The sequence below is a fragment of the Cataglyphis hispanica genome, chromosome 16 (genome assembly GCF_021464435.1).
Source record: "Cataglyphis hispanica isolate Lineage 1 chromosome 16, ULB_Chis1_1.0, whole genome shotgun sequence".
NCBI lineage: Eukaryota > Metazoa > Arthropoda > Insecta > Hymenoptera > Formicidae > Cataglyphis > Cataglyphis hispanica.
The window spans coordinates 4,844,561-4,856,783 of NC_065969.1; the positions used below are offsets into that span (position 1 = coordinate 4,844,561).

A 12,223-nucleotide genomic window follows, 5' to 3' on the forward strand; every position below is an offset into this window, starting at 1 on the left:
ATTTTATTTCATTGCAGTTTAATCGCGAGGAACAATTATTCGTTTCTTGTAATGCAAAAAATTTCGGATGTTTTTTTTTGTCACAATTATTAAACGTTGCCAAAAGAAGAAAATGAAAAGATAAAAATGCGCGAAGCACTTGTAAATCGAATGTTTGTATAATCTTTTATTTAGAAAGGATTAAAAAGTGTTTTTATGTACAATAAACTCGAGAACTTGAAAATATCCCGATGATATCATTGCATTCAACGGACGTAAAGATTAGATTATTTATTTGTACTTAGTATTTAAACCACATTTGTAAAATCAAATATTATTCATTCAATGATATTCGATGATTAATTATTGTGAAGCCTTGTATAACACCATTTCCATAAAATTTCAAACTATTCATGTCCCAAAATTATACTGAGATAATGAATATATTTTGTAGAAAGTTTTCACGTTTCTAAATCAGATATACTTAGTCATTTTATCAAGATTTCTCTTTACAAGGAAGTAAAGTAATCAGAATTAATCATCCTCTTTATCTTCTTATATTTTTTATGTATTATAAATTTTATACACCATGCAATGAACTTTTTTGCTCTCTTCTACACATAAATCGAAAATTTCGTCTACTTCATCACCAAAAGTCTGCAACTTCTTGTTTATATATCTTGTATTTTTCTGATCGTGTTAGTTTTGGAGAAAAATAACATTTCATGGATTTGCTCGAATGTGTTTCGAATTTCAAATTTTATAAAGACAATAGTGCCATAAAAAGATTTAAAAAAACATGTGCATAGAAGAGTGAAATAAGAATAAGAGCAGGAAATAAAAATGACTCTTGAATGGTCCCACACGTAAACTACCAATAAATATCGTTGCGGAGGTCAAAGACATTTTATGTGGTGAAAGTGTAACAGACGGTATGAGAAACTCAGAGCATGGTATGCCACAAATTTTATAAAGTGTAAAAAATATTTAAAAAAAAACCAATATAATAATTGTTTTGGATTCAATTACCTCCTTGATGTTTTGAAAAAAAGACTTCGATGAAATGACTTAAGCCTTAATTAAAAATATCAAAAAGAAAAAGATTAGAAATATAAGAACTATAAAAATTAAAAATATAAGAAAAAATAAAGAATAACTCGAATTAAATTAATTTCTATTTTATATATCGCGCGATTTTAAACTATCTTTTTTGCTGCATAAATTGCTAAATAAACTGCATAAATAAAAAGTGAAAATTTTTTAAACCAGCGAGACGACGCAATAGTTGAGTTATATACCTGCGCTTGTCGTTCTTCCTTTATAAAATGTCTAACAGTCAAAAGATAAACGAGGGTAATTTAGCCCACCCGGTATTTCGAACGATATTCATGCAACATGTAGATCTCGTGTTTTCCTTTCTTCTCCTTTTTTCCCGTTTCATCCAGCGGTGCGCAAAGACATAGTGAAGTTTATAACTCGTGATGTTCGTGCTTCCTCGTCGCATCGAAGAAAAACTAAACGGGAGTCGGGAAATGGATGTGTAGGAGTTTTGTTCCAGAAATGCCTAACAGATTCAACAGAAGTGTTTTAGGTGGCCTCGAGTCGGCGGTCAGAATAGAAAATCTGCATACCGGCGCGGACATAAATCAGACGAGCATTGAATAGCGGCAAAGGATCCCGAGATCCGATGCGGCGCGTATCTGCAAAGGATATGAGGAAAAGAGACCGATGACGAGGCTGTAAAATTTTTCGGCGCCACCCAATGTATCTCGATGTATCTCATCACGCGAAAAACTGGTTCGCGCGAAAGACGCTCACCGGCCGAGAGGAGGTCAACTAGCATAAAAAAAACTAGGACTCTTTGAAAAGGATTGTTTAACGGGGCCGGCTGTGCGCGTTCGAAGGATAGCAGGCGGAAATCGGAGAAGCAGATCTCGATTATGCGAGTCTTATTCTATGCGATCAAGACGAAACTGTGAGAAGTAACGGAGGTGGAGATCGGCTTGAATTTTAAATCAACTCGGACACTGGACGACATGATCAAGATTTTCTAGTTTGCTTGACCCGATAGGGATATCGTCCTTCAAAGGAGCTAATATTCTTCTAGTAGACTTTCTTTTATCTTTCAACTGTGCCGACCATTTTGTAAGAAAAGAAAGACAAATGTAGGTATAGTTCGACTATTATGTATCCTTGCAATGTTTCGCGCATTTCCGTTAATTTTTAAAGATTTTCATCCTTATATATTTATGCGATTTATGTAGCAGTCGCAAAAAGTATTGTTTAAAATCGCGCGAATAAATTTATTATATATATATATATATATATATATATATATATATATATATATATATATCTGATTTAGCAAAGTGGAGAATCGTGATCATCGTCCAAATTTACTCAAAATTCAACGATACGATAAGAGGTAGATACGAGAAAGCTATTACGGGATACCTTTCTCTATCGCTGAAACTCCACTAGAATGCTGAGACTCCACCTGATCGGCGTTAGGGGTTACTCCTTGGTTGTCGCGGCTGACGTTTTGACGCGGCGCGAGTATGTCTCAGGAACAAGCTGGCTTCAAACTTTTCGTCCTCTTGTTCGGGACTGCTATCTTTGCTGAGGCTATGGCTGAGCGACGAATCGTTGCTGCTGTTGGAGTAGTGTCTGCGTGACCTGGACATGGATAGATCCTCGGGCTCGGTTTGCTCGGGTAGAACCATCGACGGGGGTTGAGCGTTCGACGGTCCAGGTAGATTAAGCATCTGCGCGGCCATGTCGACTATCGGGCTGGGTAATGCACGACGAGTCGGCTGTCTGAGAATTTCCTGTGCAGCGTGCGAGATATTCTCCGCTTCCTCCTGCTCCTCACCGTCGATGTCGATATCGTCATTCTCCTCCGGCTCGGTTTCAAACTCTTGCGCTTCGTCGTCGCCGTTATTGTCGCCGTTGCATCTGTGCTGATGCAGATGATGTCGTCTTCTGAATCGTCCATGGCAGGTCTCGCATTCGAACGGTTTCTCACCGTTGTGTACCATTACGTGAGCCTTCAGCTGATTCGAGTCGCTGAAACGATTATTGCAATGCCTGCAAAGGTACGGACGCTCGCCCGTGTGTACTCGCACGTGACGACGGAGATTCGCGACCTGGACGAATCGCCGCTGGCAGAATTTGCAGCAGTAAGGTTTCTCGCCTGTATGAAGTCGCATGTGTGTTTTCAAATGATGGTCCCGTGTAAATCTGCAAAATTCAAAGATTTAAATTATCGATCAATTTTATCTGATTTAATTCTTAAAAAATATTATATGTAACAAAGCGATTTTTTCTTCTCTCAAATTAATTTTATTTACAATAGTAGCTTTTCAAAAAAATTGTTTTCTCTCTATATTGCAGAATTAAGAATAATAAAAGACCTGCGATTAATCGCGAAAAACTCACCTTTTATGGCATACCGGACACTGGAAAGGCTTCTCGCCAGTATGCGTGCGCTCGTGATTCTGCAGCACATGCTTATAACCGAAACCTCTCTTGCACACATTGCAAATAAAGCTTTGCTTCTTATTCTTCTTCTCTCCTGTCTCCGGACTGATGGTTGGAGATCCTGTTTCCGAATTGACAGTCGGAGTTGGAGATGGTTCGATGTTGAGCTCGGCTACGGCTTGCAACGTACTTTGTTGGTCAACGATCGGTTCTGCGTTCAATACAAGTTGATTCTGGGTCGGTTTTCTCTTCTTTCTACCACCTTTTTTGCTGCCCGGCACATTGTTGTTGTTATTATTATTATGATTATTATCGTCGTCCTCATCGTTGATACTGCCGCTGGCAGCGGTAATGCTGATGCGCTGGGACGTGGAATTGCTACAAGTGCTGAGAGCCGGCGATACTACGGGCGATAGATGAACGGAGGAGGGTGGCGGGGATCCGGCCGATTGTCTTCGCCAATTTGGTGAGTCGACGAAGAGATTCTGATTAAAGAAGGACGAAGCCGCGGCTAAGCTGTGCAACGGAGGAAGTCCTGCCTTTATCAAAGCTTGAGTGGTGAGAAAGTCCTGGTTCAGTACCGATAATCTTGCCACCGATCTTGATATCGGTTCCGGATATAGCGACACATTATTGTTGAACGGTTGCTGCTCGGCGTCCTGCATCATGCTCAGATGCTGATTGATCAGGAATCCTGAACTCAATAAAAAAAAAAAAATTATTTAAGCAGCGTTACTCGATGAACTATCGCATTTAATATTTTACGCATTTCGTTAGAAACAAGTTATATTATCCGTGTATCTCGTGAATTGAAAATATCAACGCGATATAATTTAACATATCGATGATATTTCTTGATACTTATAGTTAGAATATTTTGCCAAAATTCGCGGCTTTCGAAATTGAAAAATTAATTTTACGACCAATGAATCGAAACATCCTTCTCTCTCTATTAGCCTCCCGCGCGCGCTTCTTCTTCTCTTTTTTTTACCTCTCTCCCTCTGTTTTTCTCTTCCCCACTTCTGACGTGCCCTCCCACACATGTCGCTCGCACGTGAGGTTACTGGATCCTCCTCCATTCACTCACACTCTCGTACACGAGAGTTCATTCATAAGACTCTGACTATCCATGTACGCGTGTACCGCCTCTCTGACTTCGAGCCGACGATTTTATCAGTAAGCATTCATTTTTATCGAAATATTGCATTCCAGTCATTAGTCATTTTAGTATCATGTTACTATTTTGATTTTTGAAAGATTCTAATTTTCGACGAATAATACAGACGTATAAGGAGAGAGAGAAAGAGAGAAAAAGTTGAGAAATAGATTAAAAATAGAAATAGATAGAAAATCTATTGCGTATACTCATGTGTAAATATATCGTATATATATAGACATATATATCAAATTTATATAAACAAACAAATAAAAAAAATATATTTCAAATAAAAATAATAGAAATAATTAAACATATATGTCAGTTTATTGATCAAGTAGGCACTAAACGCTGTCACGTATGTTGAAGCATTACCTGCTGTAAATCTTTTCATAAAAACTGCATGTGCAATCCAACAGTGATTTTTAAAAATTATTGGAATGTGTATGAGAACGTTATACGAGATCACTTTTAGCTAATATTTGAGGACTCAATATTACAATAATTTTTTTAAATATTGTAATATCTAAAAATAATCAATAATTGAACAGGTGATTGAAAAGCACTTTGATAAGCTATTAAAATAAAATATTCAGAAAACTTAATGGTATCATTAACGAAGTCGATTTGAGCAACGATTTGAGGAAACGTTAATCGAAAAATTCTATACTCGATCGCCGTCGACTAATTAAGGGACTATTTAGAGAGCGAGCGACGTTCAATCAATAAAGATGCGTGCGATGTCTCCTTCTTCTTACGTGCGCCTCTCTTTTCTCTACCCCAAATTTCTCTTAACGGTAACCAAGATCCTTACAGCCAAGATCCTACAAGCGCCGTTTCTTGGCAACGCGACGAGAAGAGTACCGCCCCCGCTCGCATCTACCCCCCTAATTGGTCGCAACCCTTGTAGTTCTACCCCGAGTCCTTTCTCTCTTGGAAACTTTATTAGAAGTTAGATCGTTGTAAATTAATCTATATTTCTGTGTACTACTATCCGACTTTATTTTATATAAACTGACCTAATCTGGGACACACGTGCATTTGGGGGAAGAGAAATTGAATAAATAAAATAATTATGGATAATAGAATAAGTACAAGCAAAGTAATAAATAGCTAAACTATTTATGCGTTTATAACAAGTGGGAAACATAAAAAAAAAAACTTTTTTACCTTTCTAACAATCCTTTTTTTTATGGAGTAATATTGAAGCTATAATAGTCGAAAAAAGAAGCCTTGAAGTAATGGAAAACTCTTTTTTTAAGCTCACAATACTTTACTGCGAACGGTAATTTTATTGGGGTCTTGTTATTTTTTTCTTCGAAACTCATGAGTTACAAGTATCTTCCCTACTCAAACCGTGACATTTAGAGAGTTGTTGGAAGCCTTTCGAATTATATAACTTTCCACTAAAATTGCGAGAAATGTCGTAAAGGCATTGTAATATGGTTTACGAGTTCGTAAATATTAATGTAATGTAATGTCTAGAATCCGTATTCGTCAAGGACATCTCGACGTGTAATATAATAAATCGAAAAGGGTCGCTTGTGGTTTGGCAAGAATGAATTTGTATGAGAGAATCATTAAAAGCGCGCCGAGCCATTCCGATCGCGATCGCGAAATCGTAGTAAGCTTTACTTCGTCAGACTTGATTGTTTTTCGTCAAGCGATTTTGTTAGTCTTTATGAGGCTTATCGATGTTTACAATGTACGTGCTTCGTGTCGTTGGCGCTTTTAGATTCTGGCGACGCGCCAGAAGTCGCGCGCTCGGCTCTCAACAAACTATGAAATTGCTCCCTTCCCTTGCCTTGTGATTTTTTTTTTCTTTTTATCTCTATGTATGTTAAATCGTAAATACATCATCTACATTTTGGCATTTATTAGAAGCCGATATTCGTAAGATAATTGAATGAAAGTAAAAAAGAAAAAGAGAACATAATTCTCGAGTAGCGTGACAGAATTATGGTATCTCGTACGAACGGATGTTTTCTATTGAGTTTTATCAGAAATATACATGATAGATAAATAAATTTTCAAAATCATAAAGATAAATAGATCTAGAACTTGTTGTGAAAGCAAAACAAAATATTTATTAAGCGTATAGAAGAATTAGCGTAGAAAAAAATAATAGTAGAAGAGAGGGAAATTAAATATCAACGCTCTTAAAAAAAAAAAAAAAAATAAAAAAAATAAAATATATGTATATAAACATTATGTTAAATACACGATAAAAATAACATTAAAATATGTAAATACGGGAGACAAGAACAATATTGAGAACACGGTTAATGTATTAGAATTAAAAACTAAGAATATAAAGTTTTATGAATCCGATCCTCTCGTGTGTATCATTAATAAAAGTATCGTTAATAAAATTAATATAATGTTAATAAAAATACCTGCGTAAATTTGCGTCCCTTGAAAATAGGACAATGCCATGCTACAATCCATGCGACGAGCTTTCTTCACTTTGACACTCCATCCACTCTTGCCGAGCACAATATGATCACTTGCGACGATGAGGAATACGGAGAGGAAAACGCAAAATATCACGCGACGCGATTAATGATGCGATTAAAATAAATTCGATAACAATTATTACGCTCGATTATTTTCCCGTTTTTCCTCTTCCGGAAAAGACGGATATTTCTTTTATAATTTACACGATCAACTTACTCCGGCGCCTGGAAACATCCAATGTACGATAAGGCCGACAATGGCCGATACCGCGAGAATATTACCGTAAATATGTCTATATTCGATCACTATCTACTAGCGTATAAACAAGCGGAGCCGAGCCCCGATCACAAGATTCACCGACAATATCGGTCGACGATGTCTACTCTGGGCTGACCTAACCCAACACTAAGTGACAACCGACGTGCGGCTCAGTAGTATAGTCAAATATTCCCCCACCCTTGCACGCTCCGGTCAACCCCACTACTCTCTCCTTCTCTTCCCCCACCAAGTATAGTGGTGCGCTACCCTCTCGAATCGCAACCCCGGATGCGCGAGTCGCCGAAATGTTCTTCGCTGGGGCGCGGGTTAGCGCGCTTACAGAAGATGGAGTACAGAAGGGAAAGCAAGAAAGGGAAAAACAGGCGGGGAAGGGTAGGAGGGAGGGACAAGAAAAGGATGACAGCCGGACGAGGAGAAAGAGAGAGAGAGAGAGAGAAAAGAAAAGCGAACTAGAGGGTGAAAGAGATGTTATTGCGTAGAAAGAGTAAGCGTGCGAGAAAACGTAGAAGGGGAGATTCAAGAGACGCTGAGTGAACCTGTGACCATGATCTTTAAGGATAGGAGTTGGTGCGTGCGGGGAGCGTCCTTCTTCCTCCAAGAGAAAAAGAGAGAGAGAGAGAGAGGTAGAGATAAGGGAGGAGGCAAGGGACAATCGCTCGAGACTCGAGTAAGAAAAAAATGAGAGAGTGGGAAGAGAAGGGTAGGAGGAAAAGGGAGAAAGGAGATATATGCAAAGAATGTAGAAGAAAAAAAAAATAGGCAATAGGTGTTTCGCAAAATCCAAAAATGTTAATAAAAGAAATGAAAAATAGAAATTAATTAAATTTTCTACATTTATGATTATCTTTCATTAACGGTGTTTCAATGTACACTTTGATTGGATTATGTTCACGTTCCTCGAGCAGTTTCTCATTTATATGCGCGATATATTCGCGGAAGCGCGTACATTCGTTATTCTATGTTTGTTAAGCTACCGCTTGTGCAATATTGACAGTTCTGTGTGTGCGACGGCGAGCTTTTTGCAAAAGTTTGCTGCAGCTGTCAGTATTGTAAAAGCGGTCGATATAAATTATACGCGGCTATACATCGTGTCTGGAAAGTCTTCTCGAGGTTACGCGCAAGTATGATTTATGACATCGCGTACAAGGTGCATTGATCGATGAAAAAGAGAACGCAAAAATGGATAAAATAATCAGTGAACGACCGTTATCTTCAGCGAATAATTATTCAGAATACACAATTAGTTTGCAATTTTCTTTAGCAAATCTTGATATCAGAAAATCTTGATCTTTTATTAAAAATTTGATAACGTGCAATTTTTCATAATTTTTGAAGATCTGGATTTTTAAATCTGACTAAAAAAAATTGTTCGTGTCTAACTGTATAAGAAACTTTCAAGTCTTTGTATAACGCGTTTTTTCTCCAATGATCATTAACGTAATCTTTATCCGTTAAAGTTTCATAAATCGTTTATCTCGAGAATGAAAAAATGCAATAATAATACAGATCTAACATTATATTATAATATAAGGCACACACAATCATGATGATAAGTGTGTGGCTACAAAAGTGAAGAATAAACTTTCTAATTAATCATTCATCAATATAAATAATTTCATAATTTCGTTTACAAAATACATACATAACACAAACGGGTATATGATTATTCCACTACTATAGGAACATTTTTATTAGTGATAACTCCACGATGCAACCTCGATACACTTTCGGATTTTCCTTCACCAAACGAAAGCCGCTCGCGGTGACACGGTTATCCCCTCTCCCCTCACCCTCCCCCGCGAGGGTCATTCTCATTCGGAGCGCAAGGGGGGAGGAGGGCAAGGGTGCAATCGTGCGGCTCTACCGTTCGCTCTTCCGTCTCACCTGCTCGCGAGCCGGGCGTGCGCAGCGCGTGCCTGTAGCCGAGAATTCACGTCGGAATCACCATCGCACACACACACGTTCGGTCGCGATAAAAAAGTGGAAGAATGCCCTTCGGATCCCCGTGCGTATACTGGGTGTCACGCATGCACGCGCGAACGAGAACGAGAGCGCGCGAGCGCCCTTCGGGTGGCACGGGCGAGATGATGCGCTCGCACACACATACACACATACACACGCTCACCGCCACATGTCGTTCCGTATCGACACGATACAAGGATATATACACGCACGTAAAACGCGCGTGTACGCACAGTGGTGGCTCGACGCACTCCACCCTGTCAGCCGCCTGTCGTCGCCGTGAAGACAAAGAGAGGAGATTCGTACGAGTCGATGGGAGAAACGGAGAGGACGTGAGAGAAGAAAGAGGCGAGAATGGTAGAGAAATAGGAAAAAAAGGCCAAACGGGAATCGAGAGGAGCGGGATTCTAGGGCGATTGTCGAATTAGTGAGTCGACCGATCCACAAGAGGCTCTTTTTTTTCCCTGTTACCGAAAATATCTCTCTTTTTTTTTCTTTCAAAATGCCGCGCGTTTATTTGCGTTTGCAGATGCGACGAAGAGTCGAAAGGCACCGTCGACGCCGGATTCTGCTGAATGTCGAGCGGATAATTCATTGTCTTCATTTTTAATTGATTTTTATTATTTATATTATTATTTTGTCTATTTGTATTGTTTACATCGGCTATGGTAATTAAAAAAAAAATTATATCTTTGCTAAAATTGATATAGAAATTGTTTTCGTCGATGATGATTTTTGGATCACATCGAAGGAACAATCGATCGAGAATGCCCTTTTTTTTGTTCGATGAATGGCATACATTCTCGAATTTATCGGAGGGGTGGCAAAGAGGCGGGATATCCGAAGAGAGTGCACGAGTATGATGCGAAAATACTTTCGCATACAAACCTGACAAAATATTGTGAAAAACTACGCAGGCAAACAATTCAGCTCTATGTGACTGGCGAGGGGCGTGAAATGGAATAATCTCGTCTTATACGCTTTAAATCATATCGAAATAACCATTAAGTCGTCCTAGAAAACCCACTCCTCCGTCTAACAATTCTCGCAAACATTTGTCCAAAATTAAAAGATTGATCAGAATTTATTATCTGTTTATCTGTAAAGCATAACATTTTTATTATCGGTGTTTTTTCACCTTTGATATTTATTTGCTTTCAATTATTTTATAAAGATATCAAATCTGGAATAGTATAAAGATACAATTAAGATATTAATTGGCAAAGAAAATATTAATTTCTAAATTTAATTAAGTTTAATTAATTATGTGATTAGCTTAATCGTTGACTTTAATTTCTTTTTTCATGAAATTGTCTTAAGGTTCAAAAAATTGTTCGAATATTATTATATTTAAATATTTTTTATTTCACTTTGTATGTTTTATTTATTATTTCACGTAGACTATTAATTATTATAAATCTGTTTACGTTACTGAAACTAATAACGATCGGAACAAAATTCGCATTCAGTAAACGACACGGAGATAACTTGTTTACAATAGGCGCGCTTAGTAATTATTATAACTTTACCCTTTACCCTTGACGTTTAGGCAAAAGAATCGACCTCTTTTCCGGCAGACTGTTATTGTGCCTAGAAGTCTTCAACTTTTTCGTATACCTATTCTCTATTTCATATTTACACTATATTATGGTACAAATGGAATGGCCGTAAGAGAGTTATAACGAATGAAATATAATATCATCTTGCTTTTGCATATCTTGTTGTATTTATAAAAAGAAAATTAAAGATATTAATGTCAATATAATAATTTTTTTTCAATAAATTTGATAATTTATTTTAAAAAAATGAAAACAATCTAGAAGATAATTCATCGTGACTTTCTCCATATGGTGCGTGACGTTTACAAGAATTGCTTATTTTTTAATGAAAATTATGGTTTGTTTTTTTTACCTTTTAGTCATGTGCTTCAAATATTTATTTTTATTTTCAAATCTCTTCTATCGTCAAGGTTTTGTTGACTGTGATTAAATAGCGTACCTATGATATAAATAATGTAAAATATGGTCTAAGTTGCAGCCTTGAAATGTGGAAAAATAATACGACGTGAAACGAGATAACAGGAAAAATTTAAGAAAAGGTTTAGAAAAAACAAGGTATTACTATTTCAAGAGTTGTAACCCTTGAAAAGTAATCTACTACATCTTTACTACGCCTTTCGTGTAGAAGGCTATAAAAAAGTAAAAATTTTTTTTAGTTAATACAAAAATATATACAAGGTAAATCGTAAATTATAGTACAAATAAAATGGGCGTTATTCTTCATATGAAGTAAATAGAAAATATTAAATAAAAACTTTTTGTATATTATACAAGGACTAAGTTTGTCTATTTGAGAAAAAAAGAATGATTTGTGAAAAGTCATTGTTGGTGTATTATGTAAAAATCTAAAAAGGGCTTTGCATGCCATTTTATATTGAAAAGTGTTAATTTGCTCTTTTATTACTTGACTACACCGATTATAAAGTTCTTTTATGCTTTATACACAAAATACAGAAAGCTAAAGAAATTTTTAGCAGCTATAAAAAAAAGGTCGGAGTTGTCTTTTTTTTTTTTTTAACTCTTAACCTATTGAGAAAGTTTGTTAAAACTATCACTTTCTTTTATTTGGTGAGCTAAAATAAAAAAATAATTTATATTACTGTAAAAACCAAAGTCTATCTCTGATAAAAGATATCTAAATCGTTTTCAATGTTTAAATATATATTTCATTAATATTTAAATATATTTATATATATGTTTTACTTTCTCCTAATTGAATAAATATGTGTGCCGTTATTTGGCCAGAAAAACGGTTAGAGACGATTTGACGTTTTTATGTTTCTTTCCAGAACGATGTCGAAAAAGATAGAGATATTCAATGGAATTTTACTTTACGTGGTCACCTACCGTA

The 12,223-nt window shown here is 36.7% G+C and overlaps 1 protein-coding gene across 5 annotated transcripts in view; it reads right to left on the reverse strand.

The window, feature by feature from the left end:
• The window catches only part of LOC126855413 (protein krueppel-like), a 99,536-nt gene that overhangs the window by 31,061 nt on the left and 56,252 nt on the right, over positions 1 to 12,223 (reverse strand). For 2 of the 5 annotated variants that reach the window (XR_007688230.1, XR_007688231.1), the window contains exons 3-4: positions 3,418 to 4,153; positions 2,434 to 3,219 (exon numbers count right to left, since the gene is read on the reverse strand). Coding sequence is in view for 3 of the 5 variants with exons in the window: in XM_050603038.1 (XP_050458995.1) it covers positions 2,487 to 3,219; positions 3,418 to 4,153; positions 7,012 to 7,063 (1,521 nt within the window). In the remaining 2 variants the exon portion in view is untranslated. Of the gene's footprint in view, positions 1 to 2,356; positions 3,220 to 3,417; positions 4,154 to 7,011; positions 7,466 to 12,223 lie in introns of those variants that run through there. The other 3 variants (XM_050603037.1, XM_050603039.1, XM_050603038.1) reach the window with 2 other exon arrangements.